Genomic DNA, 21,519 nt, shown 5'->3' on the forward strand with positions numbered 1-21,519 from the left:
TAAAATATATACCCATCTATGGGGTGTGCGTGTGTGTATATATATGGTGCTATGGTGTGTATATATATGTGTGCATATATACGGTGCTGGCAAGCGGCTCCCAGGGGTTTCATCCCAGCCGGCGGCTCGGCAGCGGGCGGGGGCGACCCCGGGGCTGGGGCCCCCGCGCTCCCTCGCGGCGCCGGCTCTGCCCTACATAGCGGGTGCTGGATCTGGCCACCCCGGCAGCCGCCGCAGCCCGCGGCCGGTGCGCCTGCGATGACGGACATGGAGGGGCCAGGGCCCTTCCTTCGTCCCCAACCCCCCCTTGGCTTCAGTTTGGGTGAAATAAGGCGGGAATGGTGTTTTTTTCCTCCGGGTCTTGCCGCGGGGCAGGCACCGGGAGCTTGGCAGTGATGCTCTGGGTGCTGTTGGGGAGCCGTTCCCGGGCTCTCCTCATCCCGGACCGGGCTCTGGCTCTCTCCCAAGATGCAGGAGGTGCCGATGGCATCTTCTAGGCTGTATTTTGCAGCTCAGCCTGAAATAGGGCCACGAGACCCGCCCGTGCTGGCAGGCCAGGGACCCAGCTTCATGGGGACGCCTGCCCCAGCGTGCTCGTCCCCACTGCCACGGTCCTGCCCACCCCTCCTGGGATGGCAGAGGGGAGAGCAAATACACTGGGGGGAGGGAAAAGGAGGAGGAGAAGAGAGAGGGTGAGGAAGAGGAGGGTAATCTATAGAGCAGGGGAGGAAAGGAACTGGTGAGAGAGAGAACTATAGGAAAAATAATAAAAAGCATGGAGGGGAAAAGGGGCCGAGTGGAAGAAATAGCAGATAGCGGAGGGGCTGATGGGCTGAGAGACAAATGAGGGAGAGGTGACAAAGCGGGAGATGGGCAGAGAAGACAGAGAGGACCCCAGGCAGCGCGAGCGGGAGGCAGAGCGTGGCGGCCGCGGAGCTGGTACCCACGGGAGGATGCTGGAGGCTCCGGCTCGCACCAAGGCTCAGCCCCTCTGAGGGTGGCACGGCGGGGTGGCAACGGCGCCGGCGCGGCCCCTGCCAAGCTGGGAAGACCCGAAGGTCTACAACCACACGAGCATCCCCGTATCCCCATACCTCATTAACCAGGGGCCCCGGCTAACGAGCCCGGCTCCGCGGAGCAGGTGAGCGGCACCCATGGCAGGCAGGTGGCTGCGAAGCGCGGGGCTATAAATCTCCCGCGCGGTGCCCGTGCCCGCCAAAAGCTTTCCAGCAGGATTTATCTCCCCTTCCCACTTTCCCCGCCTTCCCGCAACTGCCACGTGGATTCCCCGCGGCAAGGGAAAACAAGCGAAGATGCTTTCTTTTGTCTCCGCCGCCCGCTCGGCCACGGCTCTCCGGCTCTGATCCTCCTTGGCCTCCTCCCCTCCATTCACAATTTTCTTCCCATCCCTGCGGTGGAAGAAAAGGGAGAAACCTTTTTTTCTTTTTTTCTTTTTTTTTTTTTTTTTAATTGAAAAATAAATCAGTGTCGGGGAGGTGGCGGCAGCGCTGGGGAAGGAGGGATGGAGACGCCCCGACAGCCGAGCCTGGCTCTGGCCGGTCCCAGGGTAACCCCAAGGGTTTCACCTCCCCGAGCCCCCGCACGACGCCCACCTCAGCTCGCTGCTACTTGTTATTCCTTAGAGCCCTTACAAACCATTTACGCTACTTCTGTGCAAAAAAAAAAAAAAAAAAAATATATGTAAGTGATGGATGCACTGGTGAGAGCTCTGCATTGGGGGAGAGGGGGGGGAAAAGGGGGAGGATGGAGAGAGCTTAAAAATTACAGTGGGAATTAGCAGGAGTCTAAGCTGTTGTTTGCGCTGCCCATTAGCATCTGCCTATTTATGTGTCACCAGATCCTTGTGGCATCTATCCATCCATCTGGATCCTTGTCAGTCTGTCTGCCTATCTAATTATCCATTAGCATGGCAAAGCCCCTCTGACAGCGGTCCCGGCGAGGCAGACGTGAGACCACCTCAGCTGCCCTTCACCGTCGCGTGGATGCTTTTATGAGCGTTCCCGACACGCGAGCAAAACCCCGCTCGTACGTTTCGCAAAACAATACGTTGTGGTGGGCAGGGAAGGTTCTGCAAGGCTGCGGGGTGCGGATGCATCCAACGGCGGTGCGGGAAAGGCAGGCGGAAGCAGGCAAACGCCGGGGGTTGCATGGCAGGGGTTGTCCATAGGGTGTTGATTGCATAGGGGGGTGCATGTGCACGCCATGGTATATGTGCACGCCACACTATATGTGCACGCCATGGTATATGTGCACGCCACGGTATATGTGCACGACACACTATATGTGCACGCCATGGTATATGTGCACGACACACTATATGTGCACGCCATGGTATATGTGCACGCCATGGTATATGTGCACGACACACTATATGTGCACGCCATGGTATATGCGCACACCACGGTATATGTGCACGACACACTATATGTGCACAACACACTATATGTGCACGCCACGGTATATGTGTACGACACACTATATGTGTACGCCATGGTATATGTGCATGTCATGGTATATGTGAACGCCACACTATATGTGCACGCCATGGTACATGTGCACGACATACTATATGTGCACGACACACTATATGTGCACGCCATGGTATATGCGCACACCACGGTATATGTGCACGACACACTATACGTGCACGACACACTATATGTGCACGCCACACTATATGTGCACACCACGGTATATGTGCATGCCATGGTATATGTGCATGACACACTATACGTGCACGACACACTATACGTGCATGCCACGGTATACGTGCATGCCACACTATATGTGCACACCACACTATATGTGCATGCCACGGTATATGTGCATGCCATGGTATATGTGAACGCCACGGTATATGTGCACACCACGGTATATGTGCACGCCACACTATATGTGCACGACACACTATATGTGCATGCCATGGTACATGTGCACGACATACTATATGTGCACGACACACTATATGTGCACACCACGGTATATGTGCATGCCATGGTATATGTGCACGACACACTATACGTGCACGACACACTATACGTGCACGACACACTATACGTGCATGCCACGGTATACGTGCACGCCACGCTATATGTGCATGCCACGGTATATGTGCATGCCACGGTATATGTGCACGCCACACTATATGTGCACGCCACACTATATGTGCACGCCATGGTACATGTGCACGACATACTATATGTGCACGACACACTATATGTGCACGCCATGGTATATGCGCACACCACGGTATATGTGCACGACACACTATACGTGCACGACACACTATACGTGCATGCCACGGTATACGTGCATGACACGCTATATGTGCACGCCACACTATATGTGCACACCACACTATATGTGCATGCCACGGTATATGTGCACGCCATGGTATATGTGCACGACACACTATATGTGCATGCCACACTACATGTGCACGCCACACTATATGTGCACACCACACTATATGTGCACGCCATGGTATATGTGCACGCCATGGTATATGTGCACGCCACACTATACGTGCACGCCATGGTATACGTGCACGCCACACCACGCGCTTTCGCTGCTCGCAGATGCTCCATCTCGCCCATGGGAAACAAACCCGGAGGCCTCGCCAAGCGCGGGCACCGCTGTGCCGTGCCGTGCCGTGCCGTGCCGTGCCGTGGGCAGCTCCGGTGCCGGTGGCTCTTTGTGCCCGCGCTGCCGCGTGGGGTTTCTTTGTTCGCGGCGCCGGGCAGGTTCCCCCTCCCCGCCTGCCCACGGCCCCGGCTCAGAGCGGCCGCTGAGGAGCAAATCAGCGGCGTTTGCATATTCAGAGCAGGTGGGGGCCCATATGCCTAAGATGCACCAGACAAAATTAGCCACCATAATCATAATCAAGTGTGCCGTTGTGCTGGGGGAAGGGAGAGGCTGGCAGACAAGCCTGATAATTATGAAGCTCAGCATGTGCGCGGCGGTTTTGCAACAATTATGCCTAGCTCAGCAAGCCGGCAATGATGCTTGTTACAGCCACCCTCCGTCGCCCACCCGCCCGCCGGTAGCTCGCTCCCGGGAGGGCTGCGCCGGCCTCGGCTCTCCCCGTGGCGCTGTCGGGAAGGGAGCCTGGGGCTGGCGAGGGGCTGCGGGCAGACCCTGTCCCGCTGGGTTTGCGGCTTGGGGGCAGCCGTTGCTTGGGCACCCCCCGCCAAGCTGCCCCCCGCTCTCCCGGTGCCCCAGCCACCCTCCCAAATCCTCCTCTTGCAGCGAAACCCCCATTTCCCACCCGGACTAAACCCGCCGTGTCCGAGGCATCTCCGGAAAACATCCTCCCCTGGCCCGGGCAGCACCCGGCTGCTCTTGCCCTGCGTGGAGAGCAACACAAACCCCTTGCGTAAAGGAGCTCTGGCGCTCCGGCTTCACTAAAAATCAGTTTATATTTGCCTCCCAGGACGTTCCCTTTCCCGTCTTCCTCTGCTCGCCCCGCTCTTCGCAGGGGCGTGTTATCTCCCACGCATCCGCTCCGCAGGCTGGGAATGAGGGCGGTGGCGGGAGGTGACGCTCCAGATTCATCTCCAGCCGCCAGCGCTCGAGGGCCGGTGTCACGCAGCATTGTCCTGAACGAGCCCTGGGGAAGGGGAAGGGGAAGGGGAAGGGGAAGGGGAAGGGGAAGGGGAAGGGGAAGGGGAAGCAGCCACGTGCGCACGAGGCTGGCGGGCGATGCTCTGCGGCGCAGCGAGGACCAGCCCCTGCGCCGTGGCCTCGGCGACTCGGGGTTGCGCAGACGCGGCTCGGCGTCGAGCATCGGCAGGATGCTCCCCGGCGCCTCCTGACCCGCATCCAGCGGAGGGGGAGATAAATAAATCGGTTTTCCCTTTTGAACAGGCTGGAAGCTGCCCCGGCTCAAGCCGGGTCAGGGGGTGGTGCTGGGGGATGCTTGTGTTTCCCCGGCGTGCCCCGGTGCAGCGGGGACGGGGGGACAAGGTTGTAGCGTTCCCTTGATGGCTCGGCTATAAAGGAGCTCAGCATGCGTGGAAACCACGGCTCCGCTTTCCCCAGCATCCTTCCTCCTCCTCCTCCTCTCTCCTGTGTGGTGTCTGGGGGTCAGGATGGGCCACCCCCCGCCCCAGTCCCAGGGAAAAGCCTGCTTGAAGCACAGCGGTACCCACAGCCCTGGTTTAAACAGCCCAAAAAGAGGATTTTCCATAGAGGGAGGCTTGTGGACATACCCAGCATCTTTCTGCCCGTTACCTCCCAGCTCAGTTAACAGAAGGAAGCACCAAACCAGCACAGAAATGCCCGTCGGCACTGGAGGATTGCTCTGCTCGGTACTGGGATCAGCCCGGAGCCGGTTTGCTCCAAACTGGAGGATTTATCAGAAGACGACAGCGAATCTGGGAAAGGACCAGCTTTTTCCCATGGCCAGCTCCTGGAACATCTCCCAGGGTCCGGTGAAACAGCCTCAAAGATGCAGTTTCTGCCGGACGGGGCAGCACATGCCTTTGGGGATGGCGCGTGGGAGCAACTCGACGTCGCGGGCGGTATTCAGGGACCCGAAGATCCGGCCCGGCTCTTGGAAGAGCCATCGCTGTCAGGCCCTGGGTGTCCGGTGCGTCATTTGGGGGATTTGCTGGATCCTTTCTGGGCTGTTTTCTTCCCCCAGGAAGCGGGGAAGGACGTGAGCCTTGGCAGTCCCCCATCACTCAGCATCTGATCCACGGCGAGAGGCTCCCACTCTTCTCCATGTGGGAATAGCGGCGCTAGCATCCGACTCAGTTGACCCATTTCTGCGCAGCTGGAGCATCTGGGAGCAACCAAACCAGCCCACATTAGCCCGATTTCCCACCCGCAGCGATCCCCTGCCTCAGCCCTGTTTCGGTAGCGTTTGAAATAACTCTGCAAGAACTTGGATTCACGCCCGGTCCCTTCGTACCCCAAATCACCCATCAGGGAGAAGTTACCCTTTACCAGGATTTTCCAAATCCCAGCAAAATGGCCTTCATCGATCCTCCTCTTTCTTCCCCAAATGTTAAGGTTTCCCTGGTCGAAACCCTTCCTGAACAAGCACCTTTGCTTAAATCCTCTGCTTTGGAGCCCGGGATGCTGAGGGATCTTCCTGGGGACTCCGATGGGCTCAGGGCAGACCCGAATCCCCCCACACCTGGGGGTACCGGGTGCACCCACCCGCAGCATCTCCAACAGAAGGATCTTAAAATATTCTTCGCTGGAGCTTTGGAAAGGAGCTTTCGATTGTTTTAACTGATGGCGGAATTGGGCAGCGAGCAAAAACGCAGTAAAATAAATCAGCAGCGCGTTTTCATCACCTTCCCCCCCCCCCCCCCAACTGGTTTGGGAGCAGCGCGGCTTTGCAAGACTTGGGAAAAGCGAGAAAATTCCCCCACCTGTTTGCTTTTAAACAGGCATTTTTTAAGGGGGAAAAAAAAAAAAAAAAGACTCGAGGGCTGTGAACAGTACCCGAAACCAAGCCGGGGTGCGTTATTCATGCACACGAGCATCCGAGGGGCAGGATCCGCCACTCCGCACCCCACAGGGCTAAAGAGCAGCAACTCTCCGGACTATAAATTCCCAGATTCCCTGGATCTCACCCGCCCGGCTGTTATTGAGATGCAGGGAGCAGGGGAGAAGGTGACCGCCGACTCCATAAATATTATTGGGGGCGACGGGGCTGCGCGGGGCCGGCGAGCGCAGACAAAGCGCCCATTGAGCTGTCGGCGGAGGCGCGACGGCCCAGCTGCCGCGGGGAACCAGGACGGGGGTCAAGGTCAGAGGTGGCCCCTGCCCGTATTATTCCCTGCCCCCCCCCGCCAGCCCCTTTCCTCATGCCCATAAAATTGGTAAAGTTAAGCGGGTACCGCCGGCTCGGCGTGCCCACGGAGGCTGCCAGGAGAAGCGGTGCTGACGGCAGCAGCCGCCTTGCTCATGCAAGAAAGGAAACTGAGGCACCGTGCAAGAGCCCAGCATTGCACCCACCCCGAGGGAGCAGCGCTGGTGTCTTTATCCCTCGGGGACCCTTTGGTGAGTCTGATTAATAACATATCTGCTTGTTTTAAAGGGTGGCAGACCTGACATCCCCAGCTCTGTGCCAGAGCACCCCCAGGACCGTGCCAACGCTGCCGGGGAGCCCGTGCCCACCCCAAATCACCCAGCACCCTGTGCCCCGTTCTCCCTGTGCCAGGGGTTTCTCCGTACGGATGGAGAACTGGAGCTTTCGCCTGCCCGTGGGAGCTGCTGCGAGGGCAGCGCCGACAGCCCCATGCACCCGCCAGGACTGGGGGTTCAATCCTGCTGCCGCATAAACTTAGGTTTTTAGAATATTTTACTCCCTATTAAGCAATCCCTTAGCAACGCTTGTTTCCATGGTAAAGAGCAGAGAACCTCCATGCTGATGCTGAGCTTTGCCTTAAACTGTAATTCAGCTCATCTTACGTGGCCACTGTCCCGTGGGCCGGGTCCCCAGCACCCATGGGGGCTGCCCGCCCTGGGATGGCCCACGGGTGCCTGTTCCGGGCTCCCAGCCAGGCTGGGGACACAAAGCAAGGGCGGGTTACCTGGGAACAGGAGGTCTGCAGCGTGCAGAGCCTCTTCTTGCAAAAAAGGGGGGCCTGGGGCGCGCTGTGCGCCCCAAAAAAGCTGCTCTCCATCCCCTGCAAGCCCGGCTCTGGAGCTTTTGGGGTTTCAAGGCAGAGCCGTGCCCAGACGCGGGGCAGCCCAGGCTTCCGACACTGCTCTAATGAGCCCAGCCGCCGGCGGGGCTGCGGGCTTTCCTTCCATCCCTGCTTTCCTGCCTTAATGAACTCAAGGAAACGAGGCGCAGGACGCCCGGACAGTGCTGGGTGCCGGTGGGTGCTGCAGCACCAAACCAAACGGGGGGCGGGTGCTTTGGAGCCCGAGTTGGTGGGGGCTGGCACGGCATGGTGAGAAAGCCCTTCCAGCAGCCTCGCTCTTCCAAAGGGGCATGTGAGGCACTTAAAAATTGGGATTCCTGCAAAAAATCCAAATGGAAATGGTATTTTTTAGTTAAAAAAAAAAATCCCGGCGATGTTCTGTGTTCCACTTGGCATCTTCAAAGAAATGGGTTTAATTCTGATGTATCCATCCTCAGTGGAAAAAAGTTCCGCTTGGGAGCGATGGCAGGTTCCTGGGACGGACCCTCCATGGGGACATTCCCTCCAGGAATCACCCAGGGTCTCCATTTTCCACCCCAGAGCCTAAAATCAGCGTTTCTGTGGGTGCCAGACCCCTGGCAGACCTGGCATTGCTGGCTTTGCCCGTCTCCATCTCCCCGGGAAGAGAAAGGAAACTCTCCTTCCTCGCCACGCTTTTATTTTGCTGCAGCGGTAACGAATTCTTGCAGCAGTTTGTGCCCTGAAGGAGCCTTAAAACCTCCCAAATTTGACAGCCAAAAATAGCTATCGCTCTGCTTGCTTCCAAGTGTTCACTAGCCCTGATTTATTTACCCCGGTTATTCGAATCCGCCGTGCACTTTGAATCCCAAATCCTAAGCAGAACGGAAAAAAACCCTGCATCTGTCATTTAGATGCTCTTGCACTCGTTTAATGGGAGGGGGATTATCATTTCTCCTCGCCGAAAGGGCGTCCCCTGCGCCGGGGGTCCTGGGGAGGGCTGGAAAAGCCGAAAAACATCATGGCATTATCAGCTCCTGGGATTTCCAAGCATCCAGACTGTGTGGCTGCTCCAGGAGTATTTTTCCCAGCCCTGGATATCCCCGTCCGCGGTGGGGGAGGCTGCCGGGGCTGCGGGTGAGCAGAGCTCGCAGGGACCTGTGGGCTGAATTCCTCAGCGGCGCGGGAGCGTTGAGCAGCGAGAATCGCTGGTGGCATCCCCACGCACGCCCCCCGCCCCGCACCGGCGCTCCCCCGTGCCGCAGCCCACCGGCGCGGACGGAGGAGCCCCTGCCGCGTCCCACCGCCTCCCGGCCCCGTCGCGGTTTTGTGTCCGGGGTCCCGGAGCGCTGCTCGGGGAGCACCAAAAAACAAAATGCAGATTTTTGGTGCAGAAGGACCCGGGTCAGGCATCCCCAGGGCAACCCCACGCCGGGGCGAAGCCAGGACAAGGCTCCTGGTCAGGGGGGCATCCGAGGGCTTTCAATCATGGCAAATCCCATGGATTTTCTTCCCACTGGCTTGCACAGCCCAAATCTCTCCCCCTGATGGTATTTCGAGCCACTCGACGCTGTCTTTTGGCTCACTGTAGCTCTGCGTGGAAAGTTTTGAAATTTTGGGGCTGGATGATCCCCTCTGCTTGGGACCAGCATCTCTGGCACCGAGTCCCCGCTGGGCAGGGCTCGCGTGCAGGCGAGGAGGGGGCCAAATCCTTCCCGCAGCTGGGAACGGAGGGATGAAGGGCAGCGAGGGTGGAAGGGGCTGCGGGGAGAGGATGGTGCCCCCATCCTCCTTGTCTCCTCAGCTCCCCCAAAACAGGCTCAGCTTTGCTCATGCACGCACACACACACACGCGCTCGCCTCCGCCACGCTGCTGGAGAAGGGATGAAATTAATCCCTATGGAAATTTATTTAAATGAATTCCTTGCCTGGACACTCAAGCTGTTCCCAGCCTGGTGAGGGCAGGGCAGCCGGGGGAGGAGGGAGCGCAGCCCCCCCGGGCACCCCGGTTCCCACACCACAGCCACATCTCAGGGGGTTCTCCCCCCCCAGGCAGTTGCCCCAGCGGTGCTGAACCGTGCCACAAACCCAGGTTTGGGCCAACAAATTGCCCCAGGGCTCCGGGGGGGCACTTGTGTCTTGTCCCCAGGTTGGAGCAGGGAGAAGATGCCGGTGGCTCTCGCTGCGCCTCGGCGAAGGTCGGGGGGGAGCATCCGGACAGGTTGCTTTGTGCCCCGTAAGCAGCTCTGCTTGGTCAGTTCATCAGGGAATAGAGAAATTAGCTGAGCATGTCAATAAATAAGAAATACTCGTTTTTCCTGCCCAAAACACACCTCGGTTAATTCATTAATTCCACACCGCGTGCAGCAGTGAGATCCAGCCCTTCCCGTTCCCATCGCACCGCACGAGCTGCTGAGATCCTCATCCCGGCCCTGGCCGTCCTGGCGCCAGGTGCTGCACGGATCCTCGGCTCGAGTGGTCTCACCCCACGAGACAGGGGAGGTGGGGGGCAGACAGGAGCCCCTCGGCTGCAGGGAGGCCGAGCAAGCGCCACTGTGAACCCCAAGCTCCGGGGAAGCGACGCATCCGCCCCCGGGGAGGGGGATCCAGGGCATCTGCATCCCCCGGACAAGGCTGCTTTGAGATGGGGCACAGACGTGGTATTGTCAGCGCAGGCAAGGGGCGAGGGCGATCCGGGAAGAGCGTTTGACGTGGGATTGTGGTGGGAAAGGCTGGGTTTGCAGGGAGCCTGGCTTTGCAGGGGAGCCCTCCAGCAGCGAGCATCCTCCCTGCGCCCCGGCAGCTTTGCAGCACCCTGGAGGGAGAGCCCAGGCGCGCTCTGGCAAAGCCCAAGCATAAAAGCATCGAGAAGGAGCTTTTTCCAAGCGCAGTATTCCTGCTGGAGCATCAGGCGGTCTCTCAGCACGTGCAAACGCGCTCACGCCTTCCCCAGCCCTGCGTGGGCATCCGTGCGCACGCGTGGGGACGCACGGCCCCGTGTGCATCCCCACGGGCACGCGTGCGCGCGGGATCGGAGGGGCTCGGGGGGAGGAGCCCCCCCCGATCAGCCTGCGCTGAGTCCCCACTCGTGGGGGAGCGGGGCTGGGTGAGGCAGCAAGAACAGGCCCTTCTTGGGGATTTATGCCACGCAGCACTTGTCAGCGCAGCTTTAGCACCCCATAAAGCAACGCCGAAGGCTGAACATGAAGGGAGAGCACAAGGATGCCCCGACGGCCAGTTAATGAGCGAATTCGGGCTCAGGCCCTGCAAAGCTGCGTAAGGGAAAGGCTGGGGGGGACGCAGCCGTGGGGAGGACGGGGAAAATGCGGGAGGAAGCTGGAATTAGGGGAAGGGCGCATGCACCACGACGCGGCGTGGCAGCCCCGGTGCAGGCAGCGGCTAACGCCATGTGTGTTCATCTGCAGGCAGCTGCCCGGCAGCGCGCCGGGGGCTCTGCTGACCGCACCCCACGGTCGAGGCATTGGGACCCCCCGCAAGCGACCGACAGCAAGAAGGACGTGAGTGAAGAGGGGCCACCGCGTGCCCCGGGGACGGCGTGAGGGTCAGCCTGTTCACAGGAGACCTGGCACAAAGCGCGGCTCTCGGTGAGGATTTTTTGGAGCAGCCAGCGGGAACGGAGCGGGAGGTGGGGACCCCGTGAACCCCACAGCAGCGCTCCGGTCCCCCCCAAGCTCTCGGTGCTTTGGGAGCATCATCTTAAAGGTCTTGCATGAGTTTTGCAGGACACAACTCCCTCTCCTGCCCAGGTGGGAGCTCTTCTCCCCATTAGACACCGGCAGCAACATGGTTTTTCCTGCTCCTGCTGTCATGTGCCCTCTTTCAAGATGTCCCAAGGGGCCACCAGCCACTTAAATCCACACTGACCCCCAACCCCTGCCTGTCCCCACTGCCAGACACCATTAGAAATGTCCCCAGGTGCATGGCGGGATGGGGACTGCGGTTGTAGGGATGGCAGAAATTATCCGGGCAGCGAGTTGGCGTGGCGGTGACACGTCACCCGGCCGTCCCACGGGGACTCGGCCTCGGTTCTCACCGGGCTGGGACTGGGCTCACACCAGTTTCTCCCATTAACAGCTGACAAGAGCGGACGCCGTGGGGTCCAGGTGACCAAGAAAGGCTGGAGGAAAGCCGAGGCTTGGTTTGAAGCGTGGGCGGGATCCCACGGGATCGAGGACGAGGTCTGCAGCTTGACGAGGTGAAAGGGAAAAAAAAAAATTCACGCGCATTAAAGGTGTTCGAAGCCCCCAGCCGTGTCGCAGCCTGGTCTCCCTCGCGCCGCTGCTGCTTGAGCAGGATTTTGCCCCTTTTTCTTGCGGGACGCCCCAAATCCCTGCAAGACCCCGTGTGCAGGGGATGTTTCCTTTCCAGTGGGTCTGGCTTTTATCTCACCAGCCCTCTCCTTCCCCGCAGCGGGAGGCGAGGGGTGCCCCGAGGGGGTCCCAGCCCCAGAGGGGACGATGTCGCGTCCCTTTGGGGCTTGGGGGGAGGCAGGAGCAGCCCGGCTTCGGGCTTGGCTGGCGTGGGGATGGGCACGTCTCACCTCACCCGGGGGTGGCCCTGATGGGGGACGGGTGGGACAGGTTGTGCAAACGGGGACCCGGGAGGGACAAACACCCAGCCAGCACCACCAGCTCCCAGTGCACTGACTGGTTGCTCCAGCCCCAACTGGTGCCACGGGTCCTGAGGCTCACCCCAGCCCTGCAGCCCCCGTTTTTCCGTCTTTAAGTCAAATTTCAAGGCAAAACCAGAGCCTGGAGACCTGCAGCTCCAGGAGCAGACAGGGGACGATGCGCAGCGTCGCCGCAGAGGTTGGTGACTCCGGTTGCTCGCTCGGCATCGGGGTGCCGGAGCCGGTGCCGGGTCCAGCCGGGGCTGCCGCTGCTCAGTCCCCTCCCCAGGGAGGGCTGCGGGGTCCCACCAGTGTTTCTGGTGACCAGTTAAACACAGCGTGGGTGACGTGGGGCCTGGCCGGCTCCCCTACGGCTGCGTCAGAAGGACGTCCTCGCCGCAATCCCTGCCTCCGAACCCCCGCAGCACGCGCTCGCCTGCCCGCCCGCCGCCGCCAGCGACCCAGACGCCCAAATATTGAGCTATACATTAAATTACCCCAGGGAAAGGGCCGGGAGGGAGCCGGAGCACGTCGGAGGGAGCGTGGCAGTTTGTTATGCTAACCGAGGGGGGCTCCGCTCAGGGGATGTGTCGGAGAGGTCTGAAGAGCAAGGAGTTCACAGGCCCTCTCCTTTTGTCATGCTAAAAGTGCAACACAGAAAATATATACAGGCAGCTGCTCAATGGAGCGTGAAATACAAGTGATTTCTCCGGGAGCCCTGGGTAATGCGATGCAGCCCGGACAATGCCCACCGCCGCCCGCCGCCGTCTTTGTGCGAAATGGGAAACTTCTGCGGGGGGAACGGGCACAGACCGGCTCCCGCTCCGCCAGCTGCCCCCAGCATCATCCGGAGGCGGAAAGTCCCCGAGCTGGTCCCTGGCCACGGCGCCCATGGGGTCCCCCCACTGCGGGGCCGGCAGGAGCTCGGCTGTCCGGGGATGGGCTCCGGCTCGGCGGGTGCCGCGTGGCTGCCAAGCCCCAGCCCCTCGAGGAAACATCCCCCGGCGCGTACGGGGACCGCGCTGGGCCTGGCCCCACCTCACCGGGCACAGGGCCGGGGCGCCCCGTTAATTCAGTGACTTTACAGCAGCACCGACAGCGGCATGGCAGCTCCCTTTGCTGATGCTAATTCCGGCAGCTCTGCAGGAGCGGTGTAAAATCAGTCCTCAAAGGGGCTTTTGTGTCCTGGGGGAGGGTGGCCGGGCTGGGGGTGCTCCGAGCATCCATCTTCCACCTTTCCCTCCTATTTTTCTGTCTCGGCGGAGCTGAAAGCCGACGCCGTGGGGGCTGCGAGGGTCCTGGGGCCCTGCATTCGTTCCAGAGACGCGCAGCCACCGGTTTGTGCAGACCCCGCGGCCAGTGCTGCTGCCCGGCGCAAGGGCTGCGGGGGCCTGGGGGTTCTGGGGGGCCAGGACACGGGGATGGAGCTGCTGCTCGCCCCAACCCTGGCTCGGCTCGCAGCCGGGGGCACCTGGTAGCCAGGATCAGGCCCCTTGGGGCAGGCTGGGAGGAGGTTTGGGATCGCAGCCCCCGAGTTCTCCCCCCGTCGGCGGAGGGGCTGCTCAGCTCCTGGCCAAAGCTGGTGCGGGGGCACACTGGGGGCTGCACGCCCAGGCGGCCTTGGGGGTGCCGGGGGGGGTGGTGTGGGGTGGCACCCCCCAAACCTGGGGACCCCAACCCGCGGGGGACGCTCGGGGCACGGGCGGAAGCGACATCTAGCGGGAAGCGCATCCGGTCGCCTGGGAGATCGATATCCATGGCAACCCCTCGGGGCCACCGGCACCTGCCTGGACCAGGGCACCCACCAGCACCCACGCAGCCCCCCGCCAGGGTGAGCGGGTGCTTCTTGCAGGGCAGGGCCGTCACAGCCCTAAAGAACCCCGAGCTCGGCTGAAACGCCTGCAGCCCCCCGCCGTGACGCAGGCGCTGGCGTCGTGGCTGGCCCTGAAGCCCCTTACCCACCGTCAGCCTGGACGAGCTGCACCCAGCGGGCTCTGCCCTGGCCTCGGCCACCTTCGGCTCCTCCCGTGCTCACAGGGGGATGCAGCCGGGAGCAAGCGGGGATAAATGCGGGAGAGGAGCCCGTTTGTCTTGCAGGGAAGACGTGGGCAGAAGGACACGGTGGGCGAGATGCTTACAGCCATCGTTGCTCCACCGAGGGTCCTGGGGAGGGGAAGGTCCCAGCTCAGCCAGCCCCAGGCCCAGGGTGGAGGAGGACGGGGAGGCCACGGGGGTCCAGCCGCCCCTGCCCAAACCCCTGTGCCCTCCTTTGCCCCGAAACACAGCGCCCAGGGGCTGCATGCAGGGGCGGCTATCGCACAGCCTCAGCCTGAAGGGGCCCTTTGGGTGCAAACACACACCCATACGTGCGCACATATGCACATAGTGGGTGCAGGCATATACATGCATATGATTTAATTTATGTACGTACATGCGGCCGCTGCTGGGGCTGTGCCGCTGTCCCGCACGGCGCAGGCGGGGCTCGAACCCGCGACCTAGGGGACGGGGGCGGGGGGGGCCGCGGCTCCCAGGAGGCAGCGCCCGCGGAACCGCGCGCCGCGAAGGGCCCGCCCCCGCCCAGTGCCGCCTCTCCATTGGTGGAGAAGCTGCCAATCAGCGGGAGGGCGGTGGGCAAGCTTCCTGCGGCCGCCTTTGCACTGACCCCGGCATGGTGAGCGCGGGCCGGGGGTGCATGCACGGGGGTGCATGGCCGAGGGTGCATGGCCGAGGGTGCATGCACGGGGGTGCCTGCCCAAGCTGACCCGGGGGGTGCCTGCCCGGGGGGTGCATTCCTAGGGGGGTGCATGCCCGGGGGGTGCATGCCCAAGCTGTCCCGGGGGGGGCATGCCCGAGGGGTGCATTCCTAGGAGGGTGCATGCCCGGGGGGTGCATGCCCGAGGGGTGCATTCCTAGGAGGGTGCATGCCCGAGGGGTGCATGCCCAAGCTGACCCGGGGGGTGCATGCCCGGGGGGTGCATGCCCGAGGGGTGCATTCCTAGGAGGGTGCATGCCCGAGGGGTGCATGCCCAAGCTGACCCGGGGGGTGCATGCCCGAGGGGTGCATGCCCGGGGGGTGCATTCCTAGGAGGGTGCATGCCCAAGCTGTCCCGGGGGGTGCATGCCCGAGGCGTGCATGCCCGGGGGGTGCATTCCTAGGAGGGTGCATGCCCGGGGGGTGCATGCCCAAGCTGTCCCGGGGGGTGCCTGCCCGGGGGGTGCATGCCCAAGCTGTCCCGAGGGGTGCATGCCCGGGGGGTGCATGCCTAGGAGGGTGCAGGCCCGGAGGGGTGCATGCCCAAGCTGTCCCGGGGGGTGCATTCCTAGGAGGGTGCATGCCCAGTGGGGTGTGTGCCAAAGCTGTCCCAGGGGGTGCATGCCCGGGGGTGCATGACCAAGTGTGCACGCCCGGGGGGTCCCAGGGGTGTGCACTGCACACCCCCAGGGGTGCACGCCCAGGCTGTCCTGGGGGGTTGCATGCCCGGGGGGTGCACGCCCGGGGGGCCCCAGGGGTGTGCACACCCCCAGGGATGCATACCCAGGCTGTCTCGGGGGGTGCCTGCCCAGAGGGTGCCAGGGGTGCCCACCCGGGGGGGGGTGCATGCTCGGAAAGTGCCTGCCTGGAGGGTGCATGACGAGGTCTGCACACCCGGGGTGTCCTGGGGGGGTACGTGCCCAAAGCGTGCATGCCCAGGGGGGTACATGCCTGGAGGGTGCCTGCCTGGGGTGTTCTGGGGGGGGTGCGTGCCCAGAGGGTGCCTGCCCGGGGTGTTCTGGGGGGGTACGTGCCCAGAGGGTGCATGCCCAGGGGGGGTACATGCCTGGAGGGTGCCTGCCTGGGGTGTCCTGGGGGGGGTACGTGCCCAGAGGGTGCATGCCCCGGGGGGTACATGCCTGGAGGGTGCCTGCCCAGGGTGTCCTTGGGGGGGTACATGCCCAGAGGGTGCATGCCTGGGGGGGTACATGCCCGGAGGGTGCCTGCCCAGGGTGTCCCATAGCAGGGAGAGGGCCTGGGGGACGCAGACAGCCCCGGCACTGCAGGCTGGCGGGGGGCTCCCCAGCTCCGGGAGCTCGAGTGCCGGGGTCGACCCCTGAGGGTGTCCCCGGCGCAGGCGGTGATGGGGGTGCAGGTGGTGGTGAGCCTGCTGGCAGCCAGCATCATGCAGAAGATGGCCCCGCACTGCTCCTTCGCTCGCTGGCTGCTCTGCAACGGCAGGTACGTGGCCCGTCCCTCCCTGCTCGTTCCCCCGGGGCCTCGGGGACACCCGGCGCCGCTGACGCCCGACTGCTCCCTTCCAGTCTGCACCGCTACAAGCACCCCTCGGACGAGGAGCTCTGCGCCCTGGCAGGCAAGCAGCGCCCCAAGGCCAAGCGGGACAGGTCAGCTCGCGCCCGTGGCTCCGGCGGGCAGGAGGGACTTAAAATGATAAATATTTTGCGTTGATGCTAATGGGAGTCGGCCCGGCGTGCTGTGGGACTCCCCCGGGGAGGTGCGGCACCGGCAGCCTGCGCCGCAGACAGGCTTGGGGCCGGTGCTGCCGACGAGAAGCCCCGAGCCGGGGACGTGCCGCCACGCGAGGGGCTTTCGGCACCGTGGGACACAAGGGACGAGCCAGCTCTTTGCCTGCCGTCCCCAGCCCGGGTTTCCCTTGCAGGAGGATGAACGGCCTGACGGATGACAAGCCCCTCTCCGTGCCCCGGGACATCGACCTCCGCCTGGACACCAGCCCCGTCACCGCCGTGGATGCTCTCGGTAACCCCCGCGGCCTCAGCTCCAGGACGCTTCCCGTGCGCCCGCTGCTCCTTCTGCACGCAGGACCCTGGCACCCGGCATCGCCCGGGACCCTCGGCCATGCCCGGGACGCCCCACGGGTCCCCGCAGCGTGCTGACGGGTCGCTCTGTCACACCAGTGCTGCGTTATTTCCTGGAGTACCAGTGGTTCGTGGATTTTGCCGTCTACTCCACCGCCGTGTACATCTTCACCGAGGGCTACTACTGCCTGGCGGACCCCCAGAAGGAGACGAACATCGGGGTGCTCTGGTGCCTGCTGACGGTCGTCTTCTCCGTGTATCCTTCTGCCGGCTTTCGGGGTGCGATTGCTGCTACCCGCCGGGCCTGGGCTGCCGATGGGTGGGTGGGGGAACCCGCCGTCCTTGGTTTTTCCCCCCTTAAAAGCCAGTTGAGGTGGAAAATTTACATTTATGGATTTATAAACCGCTCACTGATGAACTGTAAAGGTGCCTAATGAGAGTCTTTCCCCGCGGAGAAGGTGGCGGTGGCCTAACGACGCGGATGGTTTACGATGCGCTAATGAGCAGCGGGCTCCCACTGGCCTTGGGGGGGGTCCCGAAGCCCCCCGGTTTCCTTGACGGCTGCCCCTCGCCCGCAGCAAGGTCTTCTTTATGGTGATGCGCCATTACTTCCGCTCAGAGGAGGGGGGCGAGCGCTCCGTCTGCCTCACCTTCGCCTTCTTCTTCCTCCTCCTCGCCATGGTGGCCCTGGTCATCCGTGAGGACTACCTGGAGTTCGGCCTCGAGCCCGGTGGGTGGGGGGGGGACGGGGGGTGGGCAGGCGGTCCCTGGGGCTGCGGGCCCCCCACTGACGGGGGGTCGCTCCCCGCAGGGCTGGCCGGTGTCAGCAGCAACCTGGAGAGCGTCCTGAAGCAGCGGGGCTGGGAGTGGACGTGAGTTGGTGCTAGGGCAGGGAGGGAGACGGGGTTTTGGGGAGGTTTTTTGGAAATCTGGGGTGGGAACCCCTCCGGGGATGACCGGTCCCCCCCCTGACGCTGCCTTCTCTCTCCGCAGGCTGCCCCTCGCCAAGCTGGCCTTCAAGCTGGGGCTGGTGGCCCTGTGCTCCTTCCTGGGCGCCTGCCTGACCTTCCCGGGGCTGCGCCTGGCCCAGACGCACCTCGACGCTCTCCGGCTGGCGGCCAACAAGCCCCTCATCCAGTTGGGTGAAATCTGCGGGTGGGGAAGGAGGCGAGGGGGTCGGTGCTGGCGTCTGGGGGGCCGGGATCCCCCCCTCCGCCCCGGCTTTGTGGCTGCAGGGTGGCGAGGTTGGGTGGTGGGAGAGGGGTGAGGACCGGTCCCTGCCCGTGGAGGGAGGGGACCGGGCTGCGTGGGGGTCTCTGACAGCTCTGCCGCAGGGTCCTGCTCCACGTGAGTTTCCTGGCGCCCGTCCTCGTGGTGGTGATGTGGATCAAGCCCATCTCGCGGGATTTCCTGCTCCACGCACCCATGGGCAAGCAGACGGTGCAGATGTAAGTGGGGCAGCGGGTCCGACTCTGTGCCCCGGCATCCTTGCTCCGAGGGGAAACTGAGGCACGGGTGCACCAGTCCACCTCCTCCAACACCAGTAGCCCTCCCCACCACCACCTCCTCTCCCATCAGACACCTTCTCTGGGGCACAGGGGTTTTCTGGACCCTGAGATCTCCCTGACAGCCCCCTCCTCTTGCCCCAGCATGTCAGACTCTGCCTACAACACCGCGCGCCTCTGGGCCATCGTCGGCCTCTGCATTTTGCGCCTGGCCGTCACCCGCCACCACCTCCAGGCGTACCTGGGCCTGGCCGAGCGCTGGGTGGAGCAGATGAGGAAGGAAGCCGGGCGCATCGCCATCCTGGAGATCCAGCGCAAGGTCCGGATGCGGGAGCCGGGGTGGGAGCGGGGGTCCGGGCGTAGCCACTGCCCTCCTGCTGATCTCCACTGCCCGCAGATCACGAGGATTTACTGCTACGTCTCCGTGGTCAGCCTGCAGTACCTGGGACCCATCATCCTCACCCTCCACTGCACGCTGCTCCTCAAGACGCTGGGTAAGGAGGTGGCGGGGGGGACGCAGGGGACACGGGAGGGGCAGGGTGAGACCTGGAAGTCATCGTCAAGCTGTCAGCATCCACATCCCAGGCTCTCAAGACATGGCTTGCAGGTGGCATGAACCTAACGCACGCTGTGAGCGTGCTGGGACCCGGCCACGAGCACATCTGTGCATGGGGACGGGGCTGCAGTGTGGGGACCGACCCCTGCGGACCCGTCCCCTCCATCACGCAGGGCACCACTCGTGGGGGCTGTACCCGGAGCCCCCTCCCCTCCCTCCGGCAGCGACCGCAGCGCTGCCGCATCCCGGCGGCAAGGACGGGGAGGACGTGCGTGCCGTGGTGGAGCAGATCACAGGCATCTTGGGTGGCATCTTCACCCCGCTCTTCTTCCGTGGACTCTTCGCCTTCCTCACCTGGTGGGTGGCCGCCTGCCAGGTCGTCACCAGCCTCTTCGGCCTCTACTTCCACCAGTACCTGGCAGCCTCCTGACTGGGGGGAGCTGGGACCTGCCTCGGGGCGCAGTCGGTGCCCGGCTGCTGCTCCCCTTGCCCCTGCCTTGGCTGGTTTCCCCCTTTGCACGTGCCCGTGGACGCGCACGTGGGGACATTTCTGCCACCAGCTCTCGTCATGACGGGTTTTACGCACCCCAGCCAGCGTGGGCACCGCCTGCTCCTGCCACCGATCACCACCGTGCCTGCTCTCGCCCTGCCGCCGCTCCGCGCTGCGTCCCTCCGGCCCCTCTTCCCCTTCCCAGCCCTGCACGGTGATGGAGGAGCTGAAGCCCCGCGGCTCTGACCTGGTGCGGTCGCCCAAGGCTCTGCTGCTGTGTTTTTCTCGAGGGCAGCGGCTCCTGCCAGCCCCGGGCAGCGCGTGCCGGGCAAAGGACGCTGCGGGGATCGCCCTTGCGCGGTGGAGACCCCGCAGCCGGGCTGGAGCGACAGCGTGGCTTTGCAGCGCAGGCTTTGGGGTTTGCTCTGCCTAGCGCTTGCCTCCACCGGCTGAGGGTGAGTGTATTTTTGTAGGGTCGCTGCTCTGGCCAGCTGGGTCGGCGCTCCTAGAGTCACCCCTCTGCTTCGTGTGAAATCCTCAGGCCCAGCAGCCTCGGCTGTTGGCTGTTTTAGAAATAAATAAGTTAAGCCAGAGGCCATTTGCCGCGCTGAAAGCTGCTGTTTTGTTTGCACTTCGTGGCCCTGAAGCCCTCGAGCAGGGCAGGGGCTCCCACGGCGTGAGCGCAGCCGCCTTGGGGCCGAGCAGCAAAGCCCCGTACGTGTTACTGCAGCCATGCGCTCGAACCAACCCTGCAGCCCGGCCCTGTGGCGCTCGAGGAGAGCTCACGTTCACCCCGGCGCGGTGCCCGTTCCTGGCCCTTCGTCCCCTCGGCGCTGGGATGGCAGCCGGGCTGATACAGCACTGCTCAGCCTGACGGCGGCTGCGGGGAGGGGACGGGGCCCCGGCCCCTCGTCCATCTCGGCCGAGCTCTTCCCTGCCGCACGGTGTGTGCCGGTCCAGCTGCATGAAAAAGGATTAGCAGGTCTGGGCTGCTCAGAGAAAGGGAGAGGGGCTCTGATCCTATTTGATAGCCTTGTAATGGTCTTAATTCCCTCTTGCTACGGGCCGGGATGAGAAGGCAGCCCTTCGCCCGGTGTTAACAGCGCTAATCCGGACAGCACTCCTCCGCCTTGGTTCCCAAGTACCCGAGCTGCGGACGCAATAAAAGCCCTTTTGCAAAACATGATGGGGAAATTCCCCTTTAGCAAAAAAAAAAAAAAAAAAAAAAAAGGGGAAATTCCCCTTTAGCAAACAGCTGGGGAAGCCAGAGCCCAAAGCAGCACCATTAAGCAGCACAGGGCCAGGAGGAATTTGGCTCCAGCAGCTCTGTCCCCAAGACGGGGGTGGAAAGGTGCAAGGCAGAAGTGATTCCCCCAGGGCGAGGATGCAGAGGGACTTGTTCCAGCCTGCGCCGTCCCATTAAAAGCTAGTCTAACTGCCTTGATGGCTCATTTATCTAATTTTCCTTAAGCATGTGGAGGAAGCGGCCGGGGGCTGAGCTGGCAGGGAAGCCTTCGCAGCAGGAGGATGGTTGCTAGGGCCTGGGGTTGTGCTGCATTCAAACATGCAGACAGTTCCTCCCCTGAGATCTGCCCAGACGTGACCCTCTCCGGCGGGGACAATGACTGATAGACTAGCCAAAAGCAGGAGACAGATCCACAGGCACTGAAATTGGGCCACATCAAATAAAATGAAAGAGCCCCCCCATCTTCCTCTCCCCAGAATTATTTTTACTCTTTGTAGCTTTGCTTTATTTAGAACAGGGTGCGGGCTGGGCTTTGCAAAGGGCGGCGCTGAGGCTCTTGGCAGAGAGGGGAGCAGCTGGGACCAAGAGGTTTGGATGCGGCAGAGGCTCCGCTGGCACCGGGATGCAGACTGGCACC

The 21,519-nt window shown here is 62.6% G+C and overlaps 1 protein-coding gene across 1 annotated transcript; it reads left to right on the top strand.

Annotated features, from left to right (window-relative positions):
* The first annotated feature begins 2,223 nt into the window (after positions 1-2,223).
* TMEM161A (transmembrane protein 161A) lies at positions 2,224-19,576 on the top strand. Its single transcript, XM_075723855.1, is given in 17 exon segments — positions 2,224-3,558; positions 11,072-11,164; positions 12,394-12,475; positions 14,700-14,776; positions 14,779-14,897; positions 14,899-14,947; positions 16,386-16,489; positions 16,573-16,653; positions 16,929-17,026; positions 17,185-17,341; positions 17,664-17,815; positions 17,897-17,957; positions 18,079-18,222; positions 18,420-18,533; positions 18,735-18,909; positions 18,988-19,084; positions 19,320-19,576. Coding segments are annotated over 17 exon segments (3,195 nt in total).
* The last annotated feature ends 1,943 nt before the right edge of the window (positions 19,577-21,519 follow it).

Source organism: Pelecanus crispus, chromosome 20, assembly GCF_030463565.1.
Source record: "Pelecanus crispus isolate bPelCri1 chromosome 20, bPelCri1.pri, whole genome shotgun sequence".
NCBI lineage: Eukaryota > Metazoa > Chordata > Aves > Pelecaniformes > Pelecanidae > Pelecanus > Pelecanus crispus.